At 38.0% G+C, this 25,664-nt stretch overlaps 1 protein-coding gene across 3 annotated transcripts in view; it reads left to right on the top strand.

Moving 5' to 3' along the window:
- Positions 1-25,664, top strand: part of LOC144056163 (receptor-type tyrosine-protein phosphatase gamma-like) — a 426,470-nt gene that overhangs the window by 387,266 nt on the left and 13,540 nt on the right. For 2 of the 3 annotated variants that reach the window (XM_077572672.1, XM_077572673.1), the window contains 12 exons: positions 378-460; positions 1,734-1,868; positions 3,732-3,866; positions 4,048-4,223; positions 6,159-6,294; positions 6,630-6,776; positions 9,053-9,146; positions 10,336-10,412; positions 10,714-10,842; positions 13,321-13,467; positions 16,893-17,035; positions 23,245-23,380. In XM_077572672.1, the coding sequence (XP_077428798.1) occupies positions 378-460; positions 1,734-1,868; positions 3,732-3,866; positions 4,048-4,223; positions 6,159-6,294; positions 6,630-6,776; positions 9,053-9,146; positions 10,336-10,412; positions 10,714-10,842; positions 13,321-13,467; positions 16,893-17,035; positions 23,245-23,380 (1,538 nt within the window). Of the gene's footprint in view, positions 1-377; positions 461-1,733; positions 1,869-3,731; positions 3,867-4,047; positions 4,224-6,158; positions 6,295-6,629; positions 6,777-9,052; positions 9,147-10,335; positions 10,413-10,713; positions 10,843-13,320; positions 13,471-16,892; positions 17,036-23,244; positions 23,381-25,664 lie in introns of all 3 variants that reach the window. The other variant, XM_077572671.1, reaches the window with a different exon arrangement.

Genomic DNA, 25,664 nt, shown 5'->3' with positions numbered 1-25,664 from the left:
CAGTTTGGCTTTAGCCCCAGGTGCTAGCTAGATAGCTCCTTAGCTAGCGCCCATGGTGCTCGTTTACCTGCTAGGGAGCTAGCTAGTTAGCATCAGGGGCTAAATCCAAACTGTGGCAGGGTTTTTACTTTATGGACCTGGATTTGCCACCTGTGTCTGGAACTGATCTAGAAACAGCATCTTGTTCACATGAGTGCATGCTGGTAGCAAAGAGCAGGTGTATAAAGCCTAGTTGGACATTATTTGAACTACAATGGGATAATGTGCTGTGCTTTGGCAGTGCCCAGATTTACGTAACAGGACAGTTGTATGCTTAAACTGGTTTTACCTTCAAAATGCAACCATTACTTACCAACTGCAGTATGTTTTATGCGCAGATGACCACAGCAGAGTGAAGTTAAGAATGTCATTGGGAAAGGATTCCAAATACACTGACTACATCAATGCCAACTATGTGGATGTGAGTGTTTCCACACAATCTATGCACTCATCTGAGTTTTTTTTTTTTGGTGGGGGGGGGGGGGGTCTGTGCATGTGTATGTGTGCAGTTTATATAAAAGGTTAAAAAAAATATGCAATTGTTTGTTGTTAAACGACAATTAAAAAATTCACAACATATACAGTATTCAAATCCAAAAACATGTAAATACGTTTTTTTTTTATGTTGTCCTTCACTCCCAAAAACGTATTGTATGTTTTTTTATGCAAGAGTATACAAAAGGCTTTGATGCAGCTTCTGACATGAAGAGGTGGCTTAAAACAATGGTAGTTATTACAAAAAACGTCCAGCAGGTGGCAGGAGAGTATAAGAGATCAGCCAGGGCCATGTTGCAACGAGCTCTTTTTGACAGTGTTTTCACTAGGAACGTATCGATTAAACTTACCTTTATTCTAATGCTAATTGCTGCAAAACGAAAACAGATACAAATATACTTATTTTTCCCTGATGAAAGAAGAGACTCTAATCTTTATTTTGCTTTTATAGCAATAGAACGCAATATTCTGTGGGCCTTGCAAAATCAGTCAAAAAACAGCAAAACAGCCGGGAGCGAAGGGGGTTTCTTCAGTGAAAATGGATGAGAGTCAATGAGCTAGTTTACACATTTTAAGTAAAACATACATGTTAAACAGAAATCGTGTAAGGGAGTTAACAACATTGGAATGCAAACAGTGATCCAAGGGAAATTCACTCGCCAGGAATAGGGATGAGGGTGAGAGTTCAGAATGAGCCGTCAAGCGTCTGCTAGGAAGTTTGTTGTGAAAAGCATATTCACCTTTCAGAACGACTCAAAGACACAAAGGATGCGCCAAAACCAGCAGCAGCAAAAGAAAATGGTGCAACCAGCATTTAGAACTGAGGCCAGTTGAAAATATTTGGAGTGGCCTGAAGAGGTCTGTAGTCAGGAGTTTCCGCAGCATTGTGCAATTGGAGCGCTTTTACAATTGTGTGACAAAAAATTCAAAATAAGTCTCTTTTTTTTAGCACACTTAGCTGTACTCTATTATACAAGCATGTTTTCTTTTGCTATTTGGGTATTTCCCAGTTATTAAATAAAAAAAGTTCAGCATTTATGTCCGTCTTGATCCAAATTTTACATCACAAAGTTGGCATTAAAAAGAGTGTTTATTTTTTATACAGTACCTACTGTATACTTTTTTTTGAAAATAACTGCATGCATAGTTTCTTATATTGTCTTGTATAATTAAATTGTAGTACATTATGTCTCTTTCAGGGTTACAACAAGCCCAATGCTTACATTGCAGCCCAGGGCCCACTCAAGTGTACCTTTGAGGATTTTTGGTGGATGGTGTGGGAGCAGAATACAGGCATCATCGTCATGATCACTAACTTAGTCGAAAAAGGACGAGTATGTGAAACACACACACACACACACATGCTTTGCGCACACGCACTCTACTGAACTTTTAAACATTTTTTCTCAAAAATGTTTAACTCCTCTTTGATTACATAAAAAAATGCACCACAGTAAGCACAGTGATCTCAGGCTATTGTTAAAAGGTTGCCCTGCTTAAAAAACCTTTGTGTTTGTAAAGTTAAAGTACCACTGATTGGCAGACCCACCTAAGTAGGGCGAAATTCATTCTCCGCATTTGACCCATCCCCTGAGAGAGCGGTGAGCAGCAGCAAAGGCCGCGCTCGAGAACCATTTGGTGATGTAATCCCCCAATTCCAACCCTTAATGCTGAGTGTCAAGCAGGGTGGCAATGGGTCCCATTTTTATAGTCTTTGGTATGACCTGGCCGGGGATTAAACCCACAACCTCCCAGTCTCAGGGTGGACACTCTACCACTAGGTAGTTGCATACAGATGCCACAAGATGGCGGCGGAGAGGATCTCAAAGAATCAAAACCATACATCTAGCATGTACACAATCATGTACTCATGGTACTCATATCTTGCTGATGAAAAGCGTCATTCATGTCACTCCCCTCTTGATCATGTTTCAATATTAGAGATGTCCAATACTACTTTTTTTTTTTTTGACTGATACCAGTGCTCCACTCTTGAATAGTCACCGACACCAAAACCAAGCGCCGGTACCACTACCCTGTCAACACACCAATGTGGGGCCCATGTGGGCTGGATATGGGTTGGTGAATGGGTCACATTTGGGCTGCAAAAATTACTTAGGCGATTATTTCAAGAATGTGTCATTATTAAATTGAACTATATTTTTTTTTCCAAAAAGAAAATTTTACTTAATTGCTGTTATTGTGCAAAATTAGAATTTTGGAGTAAAGTCCAGCCAGAGCCCACTTATTGTCCATACTTAGTTTCACCCATCTACTGCCCACAGTGGGGCCCAACAACGAAGCCCACTTTAAGCCCATGCCCAGTCAAAGCCCAACTAGACCAAGTGGTGCCCATATGGGCCCCAACTGTACATGTTCGCTGGGGACTAACTAGTACTTTTGATACATAAAATTTCCCCCAAAAAACAAAGACATAATTTTAAACAAAGGCCTACATATCACTATATAGAATATAATCCTTAAAATTGCGTGAAATTAAACGTAATATTCATCTCAATGGGCATCTTTCAGACGTGTGCTTTAAGTCCCCGATCGTAAAATGGCCACAAGAGGGCACTACCTGCTGATACCTTAAAATGAACCTCGTATCGGCACGATACGTGGTATTTGTACTTGCCCATTCGTACTTAATATTATAAAATAGCAAACATTGACGCTGTAATATATTAACTAGGAATGTAACAATATCCAAACATTACGATGCAATAAATACCACGATATGAACCTCACGATACGATAATTATCACGATATTGTGGGTAGGTTGGCGATATAAGAAAACCTCACAATACTGTGTAAAGATTCACGATTTTGCCCCCCACCAAAAAGCACAACAATTTAAATATTTTTTGGGTATGACTGATTCATATGAGAGATAACTGCCGCAGTTTGGGATTGGTACCTTTCACATTTGAAACGGCACTGTTCCAATTCTCTGTACCTAGGAATCGATACCGGTACTCAACGGTACCAATTTTCTGTACTTTTGTACTCTCTTTTTTGTTCTTTCTTTCTTTTTTATGTTATTTATTTATTTGGGGTGGTAATAAATGTTCATCATTGTTTATTTAACAGTAATATATTTTTAAATATCTATTTCACATTTACACAAATAACAAAAATGTAAAATTAAATGAATAAATAAATAATGTCTGGGTGTTATTGTTGTCTATTGCAGAGAAAATGTGACCAGTACTGGCCAACAGAGAATAGTGAACAATATGGCAACTTAGTTGTCACACTGAAAAGCACCAGAGTTCATGCCTGCTACACTGTTCGACATTTTACACTGAGTAACACTAAAGTGAAAAAGGTAAGATTTTGTTTTTTAACATCTTGATCACTGTGGTGTCCCTTATTTTTACTTTACTCTATGTAATTTAGACTATTATGTGAGCAATTCCACGATGTGTCCAACATATTGTGGAGAATTGATGCTTTTGTGAAAAGATTGCTCTTAAATGCCTGCACTTCTCTTCTGTTCTACAATCTAGGGTGGAAAGGGGCACCCGAAGACACGGGCCCAGAGTGGCCGGAACGTGCTCCAGTATCATTATACACAGTGGCCCGACATGGGCGTTCCGGAATATACCTTGCCTGTCCTCACATTTGTTCGCCGGTCCTCTGCTGCACAAACGCCTGATATGGGGCCGATGATTGTCCACTGCAGGTAACAGCTGATGTACATTTTGTTTACTGTCACTTATTTTTCATTCATCCATCCATCCATCAATTATCTTCACCAATGTCACCTATGGTTGGATCACATAAATTTTTGTATGTATCCTCATACTAATCATTGCCAAAGTAGAGGTTTTCAACTATATACTGTGTGCAATTTGTACAGGAATATTTCAATGCAAGTTGCCATTTGTAAATATCTACAGTGTTTGGTTCACATACTGTATGTATTCATCACAACGTGTCAGTTTGTTGTCATTTTCAATTCACAAAGTCAAAGATTGGCACTCAGTAGCAAGCTTGTTTTTTTGCGTTAGATTAAAAAAGCAATGACTATGGAGTTAAAATCATGCCAAAACCCCACAAACATACAAAACGGGATTTACTCACACCCATCAATTCGCAAACAAAATCAGTGTGTTTTGCAAATTCAAAACCTCATTCACAAACTAATGCATTTTGTTTTGCACATAAGAACTGTAACTATCAAACAAATAAATCCTGCTTGGTGGATAGGATGATAAATATGTACACTTATTTATGTAAAGTACATATTTATCATCAATATGTACTTTTCATAGTGCATATTCAATATGTCCTTCCATCCATCATCTACCGCTTATCCGGGGTCGGGTCGAAAGTACGTATTTATCATCCTACCCAAACAGACGTTTCTGGAGTTTTAGCTAACATTTGATTTTTCACCAGTAACTACTACAAACTCACTTGCTGACTGCTCATTGTGACAAACTTAGGAATCTAATGCAGTTCGCCTGTTGGCTTAGCTTAAACTGATTCAACAGCGCCCCCTGCTGTAAAGTTTACTGGCATTTGGGTGTGTGGATCTGTGAGCTTGTGTGCGTGGATCTGCTAGGCGGAATATTAGTGCCAAAAGTCACGTGACTGTTATCCTGTACGTAGTTGTAGAATTGCTTTTTTAGTATGTGAATTATTATTTTTTGCACTTAAAGGATATTTTTTCATACTTGAAAGATTTTAGTTTGTACTTGAAAGATATTTTTTGTACTCGAAAGATTTTTGTTGTATACTTGAAGGATTTTTTTTTGTAATTGAAGAAATTTTTCTTTGTATGATGTAAAATATGCTGCATTTGTTTGATAGTTAGTTCTTTTTTTCCCTGAAACTCAGTATTGTTCATTCGGTAATCTTACCGATTCGACATGTCATCATCATTGTTCTCTCTCTTTTTTTTCTTTTTCTTTTTTTTGTATGTGCGTGAGTGTGCGGGTGTGTGTGTACATATGTGCGTGCGTGTACTCATTAATTCACCTCAAACCTATAAAAAATCCCATACCGTTCACCAAAACCGAATACTTCAGAATCCAGCTAGAGTCGTGAAGTTGTAAGGAAACCCGAGGACGGATCAAAGAAAAGAAAGAAATGTGAAATCCAGCACCGACCAGACATCACCTACTACCCACCGGGTTACCAACCAGAATCTTTCACCAACCCCAGAAACATCTAAATTCCAACAAATTAGGGAGACCTCAAAAGACCAAAGGAAAGACTGAGGAAAGGAAGGAAGGATAGATGAAGCAGAGTGAGATCCACAGACATCAGCCTCCACCGATTCAATGACCAGAGGAAGAAGCAGATTGTGTTTGAATTTCGGTAGATGCTGGTGTGGTGGATCTGGTGATAGTTTTAGTTCTTATGTGCAAAACAAAATGCATTAGTTTGTGAATGATGTTTTGAATTTGCAAAACACACTGATTATGTTTGCAAATTGTTGGGTGTGAGTAAATCACGTTTTGTGTGTTTGTGGGGTTGGCATGATTTTAACTCCATAAATGTCAAAATCCTGTTTTTCATTAGTCAATTGAACATGAAAATAAATGATACACAGATTGAAGTGGTTATTGTGCCTTTGTCTGCTTTTCCTGACTGTTGTATTGTTTTGCAGTGCAGGAGTGGGTCGCACAGGGACCTATATTGTCATTGACAGCATGTTGAAGCAGATCAAGGACAAGTGTACTGTTAACGTACTCGGCTTTCTCAAACACATACGTTCTCAGCGCAACTACTTAGTACAGACTGAGGTTGGTATTTTTCTTTGTTTTAGACAAATATTTTTTATTTTAGGAAGGGCTTTTTTTTGGTGCAGGAGTCCCAGTCTAGCTCTTAATTTCAAAAAGCGTCTTTTTACCGTTTCTGTTGGATGGAAGATGTGCAATGTGCTCTGAATATTCACGAATATGTTTCTGTACTTTTTACTAGTTTCTGTTCCACGATTCCACCACTGACATAATTTAAGATAAATATTGTGTATTTACAAAATTTTTATTGACAAAGTAGAGATGATGAAGTTAAATGTTTGAAAATGCACTGTGATTTGTCCCATTTTGAGTTGTCCCATTTTGCTTGCCTGTTCCAGGAGCAATACGTGTTTATCCATGATGCCTTGATGGAAGCAATCTTGGGAAAGGAGACTGAGGTTGCAGCCAACAGACTTCATCACTACACAAACAGCATCATGACACCGGGACACAGTGGTCGAACACGTGTGGAGAAACAGTTTAAGGTGAAGGGAAAAATCATTTGTAAATACTCAAATAGCACATTTAGTTTTATTAGCTACTTTCATTCGTTAGAAATATTTTTGGGGGGAAAAAAAGAAGAAAAGAAAAATATTTCTGTCATTACTGTTAAAGGGCCCGTATCACAGTACTTTAAGACTTTCTGCAGTTAACTATAGGCATTATTATTTCTTACCTTTGGCACAATGACGACATAATTTCTTATGAAATATGAGTAATTTTGGTGGCTATTTTTCTAACCCGGAAGTAACCCGGTTTACTAAAACCCCACCTCTCTACTTCCGTGAAATCATGGAAGGAGAGCTGCTACCTGCACCGGCCAAAACGGTAAATATGGAAGGAGATATTGTCGTGCTTAAGAAAGGATCAAGCCAAGCGGCGTGCTAGCAAACAACTCTTTAATGCCAATTTGGAACAGTTCCTGTCGGCCGTAACCACACCAAAACCACAACAAGACGCTAACATTCAGGGATGTGATTTTTCCGCTAATTCGCGGAATTCCGCTTTTTTTATCCCCCCCCCCCAAAAAAAAATCTATTTTTTTTTTTTTTTTTTTTTTTTTTGTAGTTCATTGTGTATGCACATGACTCCGACAGATAACATCTTCTGCTATAACAAAGACATTTGTGGTATGCTCTAATATGAGTTACTTTTCATTTGGTCATGATATAATTATTTGTTCATGCTTCCCACTCCCCCCCCCCCACTGGGCACTGCCCTGGACCTAGCTGGGTGCCAGCGGCCCCCAGACCCCCGGCTAAATTTTCAGATAATTTCACTTTGGTCAAATCACATCCCTGTAACATTGCATAGCTTACAAACAGTCTCATGTTTCCTTCACGGCCAGTTCAGACCATGAGGAACCACAGAATTGTGAACCACACGTGGAGCCTCACATTCTCGAACCAGTGTAAAGTGGCAATCTTTATACAGCATTGATTGTACTATTCATCCATGCACATGGTGATGTGTGTAACAAGTCAGTTTATATTTTATACAACAAAATATGTCTGACATATTGTGTTTGACAACGGACCTAGTGTTATTGCTTATTCTAATAATATATCATTATTTAGTTGGCGGTTTGATTTACTTCCAGCTCTGCCACTCCATCAGGTTTCAATGTGGGAATTGTGCGACTTTAAAGGTTTAATCTCCTGGTCAATCCACTTTGGTACTGGTCAGTGAAGAAACACACTCCTCGATGTCAATTAGCATTTATTGACAGAGATGAAGGAGCCCTGTTGAGGTGCAAACATATGTTGGAACAAAGACAACATTAACACTCTTACCGCCAAAAGCGTTTAATGACGTTTACTAAAATCCAAATGAATGCCGCCTAAAACGTTAATTGACGTTTACTACGTTTTTTTTTTTCTCAATGGGCAGTGCAACGTCTTGTGCAGCGCTACTTTTGTGAATGGGTGTAAAAATCACAAAACAGCCACTAACTATGGCCAGCAGATGGCAGCATTGTATCTCTTTTCAATGTTCGGTGTATGCAATTGCAGTCTTATTTTGCGCAGCCAATCAATGTCATTGATCGATCAGGCAAATTAGGACATTACAGCCGATCGCCGATTTTGCATGGAATGCAAATATCATTTGATATCGATCCAGCCGATCATATTGGTGTAAAGTCTAGTTTAAACACTACTTCTATGTCCCCTTTATTGTAAAGGACATTATTATTTTTTTGAATTACAGTATTGGAAAGCATTGACGTGTCATACATCTGTAAAAAGTGTAGGCACACTTTGTGCAAAAACAATACTTTCAAACACAGTGAGCATTGTTTACTTAAAGGGATACTTGACTAATTTAGCCATTTTCCGCAGTAAAAAGATATTTTCTCTATAATTGTGATAACTTCATTCTTATTCATGTACAATGAATTAATACCTTTAAAAACACATTTTGACACTTGCTGTCGACTGAAGATGACGTCACATGTATTCAGGAAACGGATAGCCAAAAGACCAATAATGGGTCATTATGCTAACGTAACATTAGCAAACCCAGAAAACAGGTGAGCCGTGATTGGCCGTGACCTGTTTCCTGAGCACCTGGGATGTCATGTCAAAAATAATGTTGTTATCAAGTAATTTTTTGACAAAACATTCTTTATACCTGAGGAAAATGGCTAAATGAGTCAGGTATGCCTTTATGGGCATTTGAAATGATTACATGTTGCTCTGAATACTATGTTTTGCATTGTGTGAAATTCTAACATTTCCCTTCATCTTCCCATATGTTTTAGATGGTTACACACTGTAATGCCAGATTCACGGAGTGCTTTAGTTCTCAAAAGGAGTGCAACAAAGAGAAAAATCGAATTTCCTCTGTGGTGCCATGTAAGTATTACATTTTTGTTATTGTCTGAAACAGGAATATGAATCCCAAAAGTTATCAGGAATCTGTTCCAGTAAGGTGTTTTTACCTTTGTCTATAAGCATTTGCGTTCTGCAAGAATGCTACAGGGATACTATTCAACAAATATCGATCCTGTTGACTACAACAGACTATTCAGAATTGGTACATTGCGTAATGCCTTGTATAAAAATATAAATAAATCAGAACTTTTACTAAACTCTGATTACTACGACGGCGTATTAAGGCCACATATATAGATTTTTTTTTATCAGAGGGGGGATGATATTCTGAGAAAAAAAATCTCAAATTTGCGACTTTTTATTTGTGACTTTATAAAGTGGCAAATTTGCGACTAATAAAGTGGCAAAAAAATACACGTAGCGTAGCTATGGTCTAACGTGAGGATTCGTTGGCGGTTAATGGGACACTGTTTATAAAATGAAAAGACAGGATGGAGACGATTCATTCTTAAATTAAACTTTACTCGTCATACACGGCAGCTAGAGCGACAACACTTCCTGATCCCCTATCAGCTGACTAACACTCACCAATGAGAAGCTAGCATATTTTAGGTAAATGCAAGTGAATGACGGAGAGCAGCAGATTCGACACACCAAATTTGCTACATGTACGGAAAAAAAAAGTATGAATGTGTAATAATTCTGGAAACATAAATGTACAAGTCAATATAATTATTTTTTAAATTATCTTAAATGCTTGATCCTCAGAGTGTGGACCTTCGCAAAGCGAGGCGTCTTTGTCGCTGGCCTTACCCAACGCAAGTGTGAATGGTAACATGATATGGTTAAAGCCAACTCCTTTTTTGAAAACCCAACCAAAAAGTATTGGCATAAACATCCGAATAGTACGCTACGAGTTTTTTTCTTGTAAGTCTGCCACTTAATAATGTCGCAAATTCGCCACTTTATAAACTCGCAAATTTATTAGGGGGGTTTTCTCTCGCAAATTTGCCATTTTATAAACTCGCAAATGTACACGTTTTTTTCTCGCAAATTTGCCACTTTATTAAGCGGCAAATTTGCAAGTTTGGCAAGTTTTTTCTCGGAATATTGCCCTCACCCTCTAAAAAATATATTTATACGTGACCCTAATACTCCGTCGTAGATTACCAATATGTTTCCTGACTTAATTTCCATTCTGCCTGAACAGCGGAACAAGCACGGGTGAGCTTAGCGCCTTTGCCTGGCGTCAAGGGGAGTGATTACATTAACGCCTCTTACATCATGGTCAGTACTTTTTATTCTTTCACATCTCTCCATTCACACAATACACCAATGTAAATCTATTCTCTCAACTTTGTTGCACACTGGCAGTTTGCGTATTTATCATAAATGTATAAGAAAATGATAGAGTGATGCATGGAAATGAGTGATGAGAAGGAGTAATGGAATGCTAGTATACGCGATGCAAAAACTTCTATGAAACCTGTAGTCAGGTATCATACTCATGTATGCATATGGGCTGTGTGAGAGTGTGATTGTGCGTTAGTTTCCCTCTGAAATATTTTATTTTTACCCCCTCCCACAGAGTTACTACCTTAGTAATGAATTCATCATTACCCAACATCCCCTGCCCCACACCACAAAAGATTTCTGGAGAATGATCTGGGACCATAATGCACAAATCATTGTCATGCTGCCTGCCAACCATGGACTGGTATGATGCATTACAGACACATACATACAATCCATTAACTAGAGTGTTTTGTTATACAAACTGAGGAGTGTGTTCAGTTAGTTTACTTTAATTCTATTGTTGAGCAACATAAAACTCGCTGCTATGAGTGTTCATGACTTTACTACATGCAAGGATAAACACTCATATCATTTGTGGATTAAAATCTTACTTGCATGTTTCAGTTCACAAGAGTATAAAATAAAATGAGGTAAAATCATAAAAAAATAAAAAGTAAAGAGCATCAGAATAAGGGCGTTGTATTACGCCAATCAGTGTGATTGTGAAGTTTTTGGACAGTCCCTAAAGAGTTGATGTGATGACTCAGGACTCTTAGAGTTAAAGTACCACTGATTGTCACACCCACCTAAGTGGGGCGAAATTCGTTCTCCGCATTTGACCCATCCCCTGAAGGATCGGTGAGCAGCAGCAGGGGCCACGCGCATGTCAAGCATGAGGCAAATGTGTCCCATTTTTTTAGTCTTTGGTGTGACCCGGCCGGGGATTGAACCCACAACCTCCCAGTCTCGGGGCGGACACTCTAAGACAGGTGTGGACAAACTCAGTCCTCCAGGGCCGGAACCTGCAGGTTTTGGAGGTTTCCCTCTTCCAAAACAAGCTGATTCCAATCAACGGGATCGTTATCAGGGTTATGCAAAGCTTGCAGACGAGCTGAACATATATCAGTTTTGTTGGAGAAGGGAAACATCCCAAACCTGCAGGACTCTGGCCCTCGAGGACTGAGTTTGCCCATCCCTGCTATAACACTAGGCCGCTGAGCTGGCAGATTACTTTACTTTAATTGCTGGCAGAAGAAATTGTCAATCTAGGGGTTTCTTAATTATTATTGTTAACTCTGTTTTAATCATTATCATTTCTAATAATAACAGTATAGTCAACTGTTTCTCATTTTATTTAGAACTTGTTCATTATTAGCATTATTTGCATTATCCATATTTGTTTGTTGACAGGGAGAAAGGAGCAAATGCCCTCTAAATGACTACTGTACATCAGATCTAATCACATTCAGAAAAACATGTAATATAGGCAAAATCTAAAAAATAGAATAAAATAAATAAAGCTGCAGAAGTGACCATCTCACCCTTACAACCATGTCATGGCAGTGCAGCTCCAGCAATCTTGCATTCATCGATCCATCCATTTTCTTTCCAGATTGCCCTCAATATGGTGGTGGTTTGGGTATTATGATTCAATGGTATTTGAACAAAAGTAGTCATTTCTTATCTAGCAACAATAATTAAAAATAATAACAACAGTAATTATAATAATACTACTACTACTAATAATAATTGTTATGTTTACCGTTTTCGGTTTGTAAATTGTGTCAGTGCACCACCTAACGGTTAAGTTATGTTAGTGCATCACCAAGTGGTTAATGTTATTTGCATGTGTAGAAATAGTAGTAGAAGAAGTCAGAAACCGGAAGTAATTGATCTTAATGGAACTAGCAAACAAATCCACTCTTGTTTCCTTGCAGTTCTTTCTTGTTCAAGCATCATCTGTAAGTGAAGGACTATGCATACTAAGCATGCAGCGCTTAGATGTGTGCCGAATTTTAGACGTTTGTCAGCTTAAAATGCTAATGCTAATTGTGATCATTAATTGTTAGCATATGCTAATTACATTTGTTGTCTTATGATCATTTATGTGTATGTAGTGCAAATGTTAATTGTATTGTATGTTTCTTGTTGCAGTTTCACAATATAAATATACAACTTCACTGCAAACCTGGACTCTGCGGAGTTTGTTTATGAATGTTTAGCTGCAAAACGGTAGACATAATAATAGTAATAATAATCATTATCAAAATAGTGTTTGTAAAATTACACAATTCAGAATGGCCCTTAACTTTTTCACAATGTTCATGTGATTGACCCTTTTAAGAGTCAATAACATAATATCATAATATTATTAAATGAAAACCAAACAATTTGTTTACTTGATTAGCAGTCATTTTAATTTACTTTGTGACACTTTAGAACAGCTTGACTTTTAAATGCATTTTCACTGTCAATAGAGATAGTTCCCAAAATGGTAGATATGTAGTCGATTTGAAATGAAAAAGTTTTCCATCTAGCATAATATTATTTTGATTGTCTTCAAACAGTGCCATCTTTCTAGCATGCTGCAAATTTTCGACTGGTCTGTGAGTTAAGATGCTGAATACTACGTTGCTTGTGCTGCTCGGGATGTGTGAATAAGACATTAACTTTCCTCCCATGGTACCATAGGTATTGAATGAAATCCTAAAAGCACTGTTTTACCTTTTTAAAATAGAAATGTGCAATAGAAATATAACCTGATTACTGTATTTGAACCCTAAAAATGGACATGATATACAATATTTTTCAGTGAAGTTGGGTAACCACATACATTATTGAAGTAAGTAAATATATAGGGAGTACAAAAATAAACAAACATTGTGATTTCCTCTTTCAGGCAGAGGATGAGTTTGTGTATTGGCCCAGTCGAGAGGAGGCCATGAACTGTGAAGCGTTCACCGTCACCCTCATCAGCCAAGACACACTCTGCTTGTCCAATGAGGATCAAATCAGCATCCATGACTTCATCCTGGAAGCTACGCAGGTTGTGTGTATGTGTGTATGTGTGTATTTGCTTGTGTGTGTTCTCATTCATGAATTTTGAACAACAGTATTTTATTTTGTCTCAGACTTCAGCAGGTCTGAAAATTGAGTGGATAATCAACTAAGACAAGGTTCTTTAAGTCTATTAGACACAGATCGATATGTTTTTTCAGAGCCGATACTGATACCCATTATTAGTAGTCAAGGACGTCGATAACCGATATTTGGAGCCAATATTCATTGTCACTAAAAGGGAAAATATTGGCATAAAAAATGTAACTAAACACAAACTCCAGCTCTTTTTTTTAAGCCTGTGTTTATTGAACAACGTTTAGGGTTCGTAAAATATTGGAGTTTAAAAAAAATCTTAGTCAATAGACGTCCAGGGATCTTCCAGGGGCAGTAGCATGTGTTCAAAAGATAAATTAAAAAAAACTAAGTAAATAGCTCCCTATTGTTTGACACAGTAAATAAAGTTCTAAAATTTTCAAAATATCTGAAGTATTAAAATTTTACTTATCTTAGTTTTAATTTCAAACAAAAACAGAAGGTTCAGAGAGTTCCGAGGGTCAGAAGAATCTATGAAAATTTTAATAATTAGTTCCCTGATTTTTTTTCTTCCCCTGAACACTTTTTTAATGGATCTATTATCCGCCGTATGATTCTTCAAAATGGCCGATTCTGATATTCATCAAAATGCTGAACATTGGTGCCAATAATCGGTCTATCCCTACTGTATATATCACTTTAGGAGCAATATATTATTAGTAGATTAGAGTAAGGATTTGCTGAATACGTCTTTTTTTTTTATCGCTTAAAAAACTTTTGTTCAGTTTTTTTCCACTTTTTATTTCCTAATTGTAACGTAATTATAACAGAGGTACACATTGGCAGCTTATTTATCTTTAGATGGGACAACACTGACAAAATGACACTTTGACATCATGAAAAGTAGTCAGTGTACATCTTATAGTGTATAGTGTAGTCTTTATTGTTCCCTTGAAATAACAGAAAATACAGTTATTAATAGCTAAACCCCTGACAACAAAAATGAATACACGCATATGGGAAAATGACAAAAGTGTCAATTAATATTTTGTGTGGTCACCATTACTGTCCATCACAGTTTTAACTCTCTTTGGCATGGAGTTCATCTGAACTTCACAGGTTGCCACTGGAATCCTCTTCCACTCCTCCATCCCGGCCGGGGCTGGTGGAGATTCGAGACCGTATGTTCCTCCACCTTCCATTTCAGAACACCTCAGAGATGCTAAATAGGGTTTAGCTTAACAGACAGCGAAAAGATCCAATCAGTGAAGATCAACATGATGTCATAAAAGCGGGGGCGTATGTGTGGAAGAGTACTACACACATAACAGACATATGAAATATATAATATTCATATCCAAAGCCTTCTTAAAATAATTGCCCGTCATTTTTTCAGATTAGATTTTTCAGGAAACACAAAAAAGTTTAACCATTTGCATCATGAGATAATTTAGGCAATTTTATTTTAACAGGGTGACGAAATGTAAGTCTGTGAGTAAACAGTAGCGGACACGGGGTAAATTCAACCTGGCTACTAGAAGAGAGACGGTAGTGAATGACTTAGTCGTTGCGGTAAAAACTTGATTAGTGTGATTATAGACTTAAGGTGATATATAGTGACGTTACTCATGAAGAATGTGTTACAACAACAAAAACCCAGATTGATTTTGAGTTTCAAGCAAGGCCGAGTCGCGGTCAATGTCATCCTTTCCAGATCCACTTTCTGTCTTTCAAGAAAGTGGGTGTGGTGGCTGACAACTGCTAAATTTGAACATTTTCACTTAGGGGTGTACTTACTTTTGTTGCCAGGGGTTTAGCTATTAATGGCTGTATTTTGAAGGAACAGTCATTTTACACTGTTATATATGCATACACTCAACTGAACTTTATTATAAAGCACTTCAAAACAACCATCACTGCAAACAAAGTGCCTTACATGGATTGAAATCAGCCATGGAATGAAGACAGGTAAAACAAAATAACACAAAATAAAAAATAAATAATCATAGGTGAGTTAAGGAAAAAAGCAAATAACATAAATAATAATTGTTTTCATTGTGTCAAAGTGTAATTTCTTCAGTTTAATAAATACCTGTAGAAATGTGATGTGTATTCACTTCTGTGAGATATTGTGCTTATTGTATGCATATACATGCATGGGTCATTTTCATACAATTGAGTAATAACATAAAGACATACCCCACTGAATTTCCTTTAGAAAATCAGTTAATTTTACTGATAAGAGTATTTGAATTATTGGCAGCTTTTCATTAAAAAATCAATTATTGTTTCTAAGAAGAAAAAAATGAAAGTCATGATTTTGTCAAAGTTTAACTCATTTTTACTGAAGCAAACCCCATTCGCTCCCAGCTGTTTTACTGGATTTTTGAAAGGTTTTGCAAAAACCACAGAATATTCTGTCTTATTGCTATAAAAACATGTAACCTACCAAAGGAAAGATTCTCTTCTTTCATCAGGAAAAAAACTATATTTCTATCTCTTTTTCTATCTCTATTAGCATTAGAATATAGCTAAGTTTCACCATTATTCACAAATCTGTTTAGTACTGTAGGGAAATCAGCTTGTTACAACATGGCCCTGGTTGATCTCTTATACTCTGCTGCCACCTGCTGGCTGTTTTTGTTATAACTACCATTCTTTAAGCATCCCTCTTCAGTTCAGAGGCTGCGTCCAAGCCTTCTGTATGCTCTCGCATTTAAATAAAAAATAAATAAAATTAGTTAATGCTAAAATGTCTTTACTCAAATAAAGTTTCTTAGATGGTAACATGTTTTCTAGTTTTCTAAAGATGCTAGTTAACATTTTTGAATGTACGTGAAGGATGTTTCTCATTTTGGGTTTTCCACAAAATATGAAGAAAAAATGAAGAAAAAAAACATCTTTGTCACTCAACCTTTCTTTGCTGTTAATACCACTGGAGAGAGCCTCATTACGTTTTGTCACTATTCTTTCACTCCTGGGAAATCTGAGCAAATATTGTGCATATAAAACATAAATTAAAAAATAAAATAAAAAACATCTAATTGTTAGTGTTGGCAGTAGATTGTATACAGTTTGTTATTTTATTTTTATTTTATTTTTATTTTATTTTTATCCATTATGTTAGGTTTTGTCATTATTTTTCACTCCTGGGAAATCTGAGCAAATATCGTGCATTTCAAAAGCATAAATTAAAGAATAATAAATAAAAAAACATCCAATTGTTAGTGTTGGCAGTAGATTGTATCAAGTTTTTTATTTTATTTTGTTTTTATCCAGCGCTTCCCCTTTGCATGTGAAGACTATTAGACTGTGTGCTTTTTGTCTATTAACCCGTTTCCTTCTCTCTTGCTGTTTGGTTCTCTGTCTGACTATTAGGATGATTACGTATTAGAGGTGCGACACTTGCAGTGCCCCAGGTGGCCAAATCCTGACATGCCCATCAGCAGCACCTTTGAGATTATCGACATCATCAAGGAGGAGGCAGCCATCCGTGACGGGCCAACCATCATCCATGATGAGTCAGTATGATACCTCCACTCTTCATTCTGTCATTTCATCAACAGTCAAATATTGCAAAGATGTTTTAAAATACATGTACAGTATACTGGAAGAAGCTTACTGAATTCATTTTCAGATTTCAGAAGTGTTAGTCTTATATTTTATTGTCTATGCTATGTTTCTGCTGTTTACTCTCAGCCCATATATATATATATATATATATATATATATATATATATATATATATAATTTATTTTTTAATTTTCCTCCATACTCAGGCACTGTTGACAGCAATTACAAAGGAATTCTACAAATCGACACCTTTATTCAAACAAAAAAACAAGCAAAGTGCCCAATTAGACATAATGAAATTGTCAACAGCGTTGGTGTTCTTGAACAACACACGCTCATTTTTATTTATGACAATAATGAAGTGCATGTTGCACCTTTTATAGGAGAAGTGACTAATTGAATGCTTCATCCAGTTCCTACAGTGCTGTCAGCTTGTAGCCTCCTCACACCTGTCATTTCAAGCTCACCCTAATTGACTGCGTGCTCATTATTTAGCCAGGCATGAGCTGTTAGCCGTTGCTCTCTGCAACTCTCCTGACAGTGCCGTTAATAGAAGATGAGACCTCTACTATGGTGCAGGCGACCCGCTGTTCTTCAGGGATCCCCACACCAGTCTTTGTTGTCCTTCTCATGTGCTTTAACTCACTAACAAATCTGTAATGTCTGAAAAAACTGATCTGCGAGTGTCATTATTCTGGGGCTAAGCCTATCTTATAATGCGGGTAAGAAAGTATTTGCCCTTCTTTGCATTGTTTCCCCACTTGAATGTTAAAGATAATCCAAAAAAGACCAAGATAACCCATGTAAACATAAAATGCAATTTTTAAATGATGATAATGCCAGTTTATAAAGTGGGGGAAAAAAACTCAAACTTACGAAAAATACACGTAGCATACTACTCGAATGTTTGTGCCAATATTTTTCGGTCGGGTTTTCAAATAAGGAGATAGTAATTGCTTTAGCAGAGATTAACCATATAATGTTAAGCATTCACTCATGAAGCGTTGGGTACTGCCAACGACAAAGATGCCTCGCTTTGCGAAGGTCCACACCCTGAGGATCAAGCATTTAAGTTAATTGTTTAAAATATATATTTACTTGTACATTTATGTTTCCAGAATTATTATTTACACATTCATACATTTGAGTGTTAGTCAGCTGATAGGGGACCAGGAAGTGTTGTTCGTCTAGCTGCCGTGTATGATAAGTAAAGTTTAAATTAAGAATGAATCCGTCTCCATCAAGACTCTTCATTTTATAAACAGTGTCCTATTAACCAACAACGAATCCTCATGTTTTTTCTCGCAAATTTGCCACTTTATTAACTTGAAAATTTGCCATTATATAAAGTAGTAGTTTATAAAGTGGCAAATTTTTCTCTGAATATTGCCCTAAAAATATATATATTTATACATGGCCCTAATATGCTGTCGTAAAAAAGTGATTGCCACCTAAACCGAATAACTGGTTGCATCACCCTCAGCAACAACAACTAAAATCAAGCATTTTCTAAAACTGGCAGTGAGTCTTTCACATCTCTTTGGAGATATTTTGGCCCACTCTTCGTTACAGAATTGTTTTAATTCAGCAACACTGTAGGGTTTTAGAACACTCTTTAAAGTGTACCTGTGGTGTTCAGAAGGAGAAATATATATAGTTAATCAAGAAAAATGGCCTCCAATTGCTTTTTTTGTTACACTGGTTGTATTAAAGCAAGCTTGTAAGGTCCCGGAACACATTTGTGGAGTCACCACATTGAATGTTGTCTGAGCTCAACAGACTCCCTGGAGTAAAGCCGGCATTTTTTGAAAAATCCGGGTCATTCTTACAACTCTCCAGAGTCAATCACGGAACTCACGGTGAATGGCAATGCCCGTTTGCTGACAAGCTAGATGAGACAGGAGGTGGTGCTGTCGCGTAAGTGAGTCTGGATGACAGACGGGCGGCGCCGGCGGCTATTAAAATTAACAAGCCAAATTATTTTGGCAAATACGATTGGCACAAAAATGGGAACACCAGGTATTTATCAGACGTGACAATATATGCTCCGTTAACCCTATCAATACCTCCAAATGTTCCTCCTGAGGTACACTAAGGTTGTGACACATCATTTCAATCAGATCCAAGTCCAGAATTTTACTATAGGCCACTCCAAAACCTTCATTTCACCAGCTCAGTGGCCTACTGGTAGACTGTCCACTCTGACACTTGAGCATTACGGGTTAGAATTCGAGGGTTAGATCACCAAATGATCCCCGAGTGCAAGCCCCTGCTGCTGCTCACCACTCCCTCAGTGGATGGGTCAAATGCGGAGAACGAATTTCACCCCACTTAGATGGGTGTGACAATCAGTGGTACTTAAACTTTATTCTGTTTTGATTTTCTTTTTAACTCTTTCACTGCCAGACGTTTTCAGAAACGGGTTGTCCCCACTGCCAGCCGATTTAAGCATTTTGAGTGATCTTTCAAGGTCCACAGAAAATGTTGTGTTTGGACTATGGAAACACACATACTACCAAATGAAAGATTGAACTCTCATCTTTCATCAGAAAAAAAAGTTTGTTTCTACCTTATTCCGTTCTTCAGTAATCAACAATAGAAAATGGTTACTTTCACCGAAATTCTCTGTTTTGAAACAAAAAACGGAGAAAAAGAGCTTTTTGTGAAACTATGTTATTTCATGCACTCTAGTGAATTTTACACTTCTTTTTATCCATGAATGATGCCACAAACACCTAAATAGTGCTTTACTTCTGTAAAACGCTTTCACCAACAATGAAAAAGTGTTTTTTGATTGCAAAATAAGTTTATTTCCATTCAACAGTGTAACAATTTGACAAAACAAATTCGCAAACTATTTACAAATGTGTGCAACTGTGGTACTACTTACAATTATGTGGATGTTTCAAATACAGTTTTTCCTTTTGTAACGCTCTCCTGCGTGCAAGGAGACGCCAGGACTCGCACAACAGTTTACTTTCACTTTCGCATTGGTCCGTTTTGCGTGCAAACGTTACACTTTCTTGACGGCCTTTTCTTCCGGGGAATAAAAAGCAAGTAGCAGACTGTACACACTTCCTCCGATGAATATGCATTGGACTCGGGGCACTCTCCGTCGTCCGATCGAACGTCCACCTGTGCGTGCTCGGTTGTGCTCCGCGTTACGACACCGTCATAGCCGCCGCGTCAGCGGTTCCAATTTCGCCGTCAAGCTCGGATTCACCTTCATCATCATCAATGATGATCATCGTCGTCATCAATGTGCTATTTTAGCGTTGGTCGATGCCTTTCGTCTTGTAAGTGTAGAGCTGCTTGCAAACGCTCGCCATTGCTCGTTCCCTCCTCCATCTAGCTCCATCTAACGTCTTCTACTGCCGCGTCAATGCTTCCCAACCACGGAGTCACCACCCTCATCTTCATCATCGATGATGATCATCGTTGTCAACAATGTGCTCTTTCAGCGATGCTTTTGGTCTTTGAAAAAAACGGCTCGGGCATGAGCTCCTCGCGACCGGCCGCCATTTTTCCTTTGTCTTCCATTCTCATCTCCTGCTCGACGCTCTAGCTCCGCCTCTACTGACGCCCACCCGATCTTGTCAAAAGAGAGTCATCGCTGCCCTCTAGGGGCCAAAAATAGTCATTAGGCACAACAGACCGGCTGGAAACTTTCACCACAGCTCCGGAAGCCTTGCCCGCACCCGTTTCAAAAAAAAAATAATAATAATAATAATTGGATGACGTCTTTAGACGTCATTGGCGGTGCTCCGTAGGTTTTTACTTGACGTCTATAAACGTCAATGGCAGTGAAAGAGTTAAGACAGTCACAGGCTCCAACATTAAGCCTGGACCACCATGAGCCATGTTGTGGTGGCCCAACCAGAACGATTGCAAGCCCTGTGTATTATTTATTTATTTTAATTAATTCATTTATTTATTTATTTATTTGTTTATTTTTGCTTGTGTTTCTTTGCAATATAAAATACTGGCTGATTATTTTACATTTGACATTTTCTGTGCTTTGGATCTTGTTCAAGCCATTCCTTATTAACCTGGCGTGGAAAAAAAAAAACTGCACTGATGATTGATCAATTTAAGTGGATAATCTCAAAATATTGAATATTTTTTAACTTTGTGTGGCCTGCTGAAAAGTCACGTAGCGGCCTCGGCCACTGTTAATGTCGAACCCTGATTCAGAAGTTGACTTGCTGGTGGTGTGCTTTAGATATTGATCCTTCTGCATAACCCAAGTGCACTTCTGCTTGAGGTCACGATCTGATGGCTGACCTGGGTTGCTTTGTGACCTCCAGAATGAGTTGTCACCGTGCTCTTAATTTCTGTAGGCAGGCCACTATAGGAAAAGATCACCACTGTTCCATGTTTTCTTAATTTGTGGCTATTTGCTCTCACCGTGGTCCGCTGGAGTGCTATAGGAATTTTACTTGAAAAAAGCTAGTAAAGTTTTTTCACTCAGAATTTTTAAGTACATTTTTCAAGTTACTGAGTACATTTTACCAGTTCATTTTACAACCACCCCCCCACCCAAAAAAAATCTATGTAAGCGTTGAGGAACGATCTCATGACGTTCAGCTTGGGAGGCCACGCTATTACCTGAGCCATGCCACTCTTGCTGTTTGCCACTATGCTGCATTGCTGGTGTGTCCAAAATGAGACAAAAACAACCTCGGAGGTACAAGGATTCCACCTGACACCAGCAATATACTAACTCACAGGAGTAGCATGTCTCAGGTGGTATAGTGGCTGTCACCCAACTGAAGGTCATGAGTTCGTTCCTCAATGCTTACCGTACATAACATCTTAGTCTTTCTTTTATATATATATATATATATATATATAAATGTGTAAAATGTACTTAGAATTTCAGAGACTAGTGCAGAGGTCCCCAACCCTGGTCCTCAGGGACCGGTATCCAGCCTGTTTTCCATGCCTCCCACAGCCAACACAGGTGTACTTGTTGCAAGTAAATATTAGTTTGTTTGTTTTTTCTTTTTAACAGTGTAAAGCCAGGCTTGGGTGTGTTCAATAAGAATGAACTCAGCTTTCCAAAGAATATGATTAGCCTCAGTTTTTACAAAGGAGCCAGGTACTTTTCACACAGGGCCAGGTAACTTTTAATATATATTTTTTTAATCCTTAATAAATAAAGTCCCCCTTTAAAAATGTGCATTTTATGTTCATGGGTCTGCTGTTTACATTTGTTTAATGATCTGAAATATTGAAGATGAAGCTAACGGTTAGATCGCGGGTAAACGTTCACCTGCACGCTAACTCCCAAATAGCCGCTAAAAAAATAACTATGAGGTTAGCCCGTGAGCTAACGTTAGCTTGCGGGCTAACTGTTCATCTGCATGCTAACTCCCAAATAGCCACTAAAAACTACTATTAGATTAGCCCTCACGGGCTAACCTAATAGCCGTTAATTTGCAAGCTAACCGTTAGCTCACGGGCTAACCATTCACCCGCATGCTAACTCTCAAATAGCCACTAAAAACTGCTATTATGGGCTAATTTAATAGCCGTTAATTCGCGAGCTAGCCGATTAGCTCATGGGCTAATAGCCGCTAATTTGCGACTTAACGCATTGGCAACTAGCGGGGGCAGCTTTATTTATATAGCTTATATAATACACAAGGTAGGTAGTAAGTTTAACTCTTAAACTGCACACCATCCCGGTGGCCCTTCTGCATTCGATTTTCTCTTCTGCATGTGAGCATCATCTGCTTATTGGCTGTTAGCACTGCACGAGCAACCACTCAGACGGTGCTGTGGGCGGGCCAATGTAGCAGGGAGTCAACAGCCGCTGACTCAGAGCAGACGGAGGAGAAAAACGCCCATCGGAGCAATATAAACAGTTTTTAATATATCGGCCATCAAAACAAAACAAAAAAGAGGCAGATGCCGATATTAATAAAATGCTGAATATCAGCGGCAATTATCGGCCTAACCCTAATGCACGTTTGCATTTCATTTTTTCAGTTAGAAGTTTAAAAATAAAAAAGTTATACCTTTTTTCTCTGCAAAATGTTTAATATCCTTTAAAAGCTTCATGCCCTTTATGTTCTTTCCCTTAATGCCTGAAGTATATGGAAATACTGCGGAGACAAATGCTTACCTCCAATATTGTGTATGTGGTTCTCAGGTTTGGAGCAGTATCGGCAGGTTTGCTGTGTGCCCTCACCACACTTTCTCAGCAACTGGAAAGTGAGGGGGTTGTCGATGTCTATCAAGTGGCCAAGATGATCAATCTAATGAGGCCAGGAGTCTTTACAGACATGGTGAGTCTGGCCCTCATGTTCAGGTTACCCCTCCAATGATGCCTTATGGAAGTTTGCCAGGTAGAATAAAGTGATATTTTAAGCATTGTGTACACCTTGCCTAGTTCAGTTGGTACTGTACACACTTTGTTTCATTTCCCACTGCCAAATCTTGTTGTAATAATTACCAAAATAACTAATCTAGGATCAGCCATTTTACAGCATCTTCCCATTTGGACACCACCCAAAGAGTAGGTAGTGATAAGGTGGCTCTATTGTAGACACTGCATTATTCAACAGAGAACACTTCTATCTGTATAGGAACTTAACAGAAGTAACGCAAAACTTTGTGTGTATTTGAATTTGTATTAATTTTGACACACAATTGTATCTCTATGCAAGGAGGCAAAAAAACAGACAAAAAAAAATGGATGTAGTCCAAAAGGTACACAATATGAATCTTACTGTTTATATTGTATAGCTAACAGTTATTTCCATCTTGCCTACATGCTCTGAAGTCATATTCTTAACGTAACTCAACTTTATACAGCACTTTAGAAACAACCAGAGCTGCGTACAAAGTACTGTACATAAAGTAAAAGTCAAACATATAAAAACACAAACAGTTAAAACAATGCATTAATAACAAAGACCGTAGATACAATAAAACACTACAATTAATGCAAATGTTCAAGCCCAGTCAAAAAACAAATACAGTAATAATAAAAAGGTGCTTTAAGCTGAGTTTAAAAAATAGACAGGAGGCTTGCCTGATGTTTAGCAGGAGGTCATTCCACAGAGAGGGCCCGCCAACAGAAAAAAACTCAATCCCGTCTGAGCCTCCACATATTCCTTGGTACCTCAAGTAGAGTCTGGGAAGGTCAGTAAGCGTGGACGAGCTCCGAGAGATAAGTTAAGGGCAAGACCAAGTAAAGATTTAAAAACAAAAGAAAAGATCAAATGAACTCCAAAGTGACAGGGAGCCAGTGAAGGGAGGCCAGAATTGCAGTTATGTGCTCCCTCCTACAAGCACCATGAGGAAGTGAGTAGCAGCATTTTGGACCAACTGGAGATGCTTGACGGAGGACTGGCTGACTTCAGTATTCAGTCAAGATGTAACAAAGGCAAGGATTACTGTTTCTAATTGAATTGCTGTTGTGAAAGCAGAGGCTTTAGTTTAGCCTTAAAAAACAAACAAAAAAGATGGATTTAACAACAGCACCCGTTTTCCAGACCAATTTCAAAATCAATTTCTAATTTGAAACCCAGGTTCAAGACTGTTGGCTTTGGATAAGATGCCAGGGAGCCCAGGTCAAATGGTTCGGATTTACCGGTACAAGGGCTACTGGGACCAAACACCATACAGTAACTTCTGTGTTTTTCCACTGAAATTCAAGAAGTTGAGTGCCATCCAAGTTTTTGATTTCCTCCAGACAGGACAGAAGGTGGTCTTAAGGAGTAAATGTCTTTTTGCTTAGCAAGACTTAGATCTGACTGTCTTCCACATATCAGTGAAAGGAAATGCCATGTTTTCTAATGATTGGACGGACCCATGGGACAGCAAATACAATGAAAACAGAAGGGGCCCCAAAATAGACTCAGAGCAATCAAGTCAAACATAAAAAGTTCTGCATGCCAAGTAGGATCTAAACCACTAGAGGGCTACCACAAATGGCCACCTGGTGCTGCAAATGAGCCAACAAAATACTGTGGTCCACCTTATCTAAAGCTGCAGTCCAACAGGACAAGACACTAATAATGGGAGCCAGATCAGGCTTGATCCTTTTAAGATGTACCGTATGGTCACTGGTGACCGACAGTAGTGTTGTAGTAGTGTTGTCAAAGTTAAAACGTTAACTCATTGAATAATCACAAAAATATTGCATTAATCATGTATTAATGCAGAATAATCGCACTGTTAATTTTGACTGCAGATAGTTACATTAAAAAGTAGCGCAGGTTGTGTTTGAACAATAAACATAACTACTAGTGCTGTCAAAGTTAAAGCATTAACTGATTCATTAATCACAAAAAAATATCACATTAATCATGAATTAACGCAAATTAATCGCACTATTAATTTTGATCATAGATTATCCTTTGGCGTGACAGTGAATGGCTACGTTTAAGGTAGCACAGGTTGTTTGGGCAATAAGCATAATTACAAGCAGTAAAGTAGAACATTTAATAAATGTTTGCGTATGACATTTAGAATATTTGTTCATGTCAAAATATTGGGGTAATTTTTTCCCCATTTTAAATTATGCAAGTAATTCATTGATTTGAAAAAGAGGAAAAAATATTG

Source organism: Vanacampus margaritifer, chromosome 8 (assembly GCF_051991255.1).
Source record: "Vanacampus margaritifer isolate UIUO_Vmar chromosome 8, RoL_Vmar_1.0, whole genome shotgun sequence".
Lineage (NCBI taxonomy): Eukaryota > Metazoa > Chordata > Actinopteri > Syngnathiformes > Syngnathidae > Vanacampus > Vanacampus margaritifer.
This window is presented reverse-complemented; position numbering and strand designations above follow the sequence as displayed.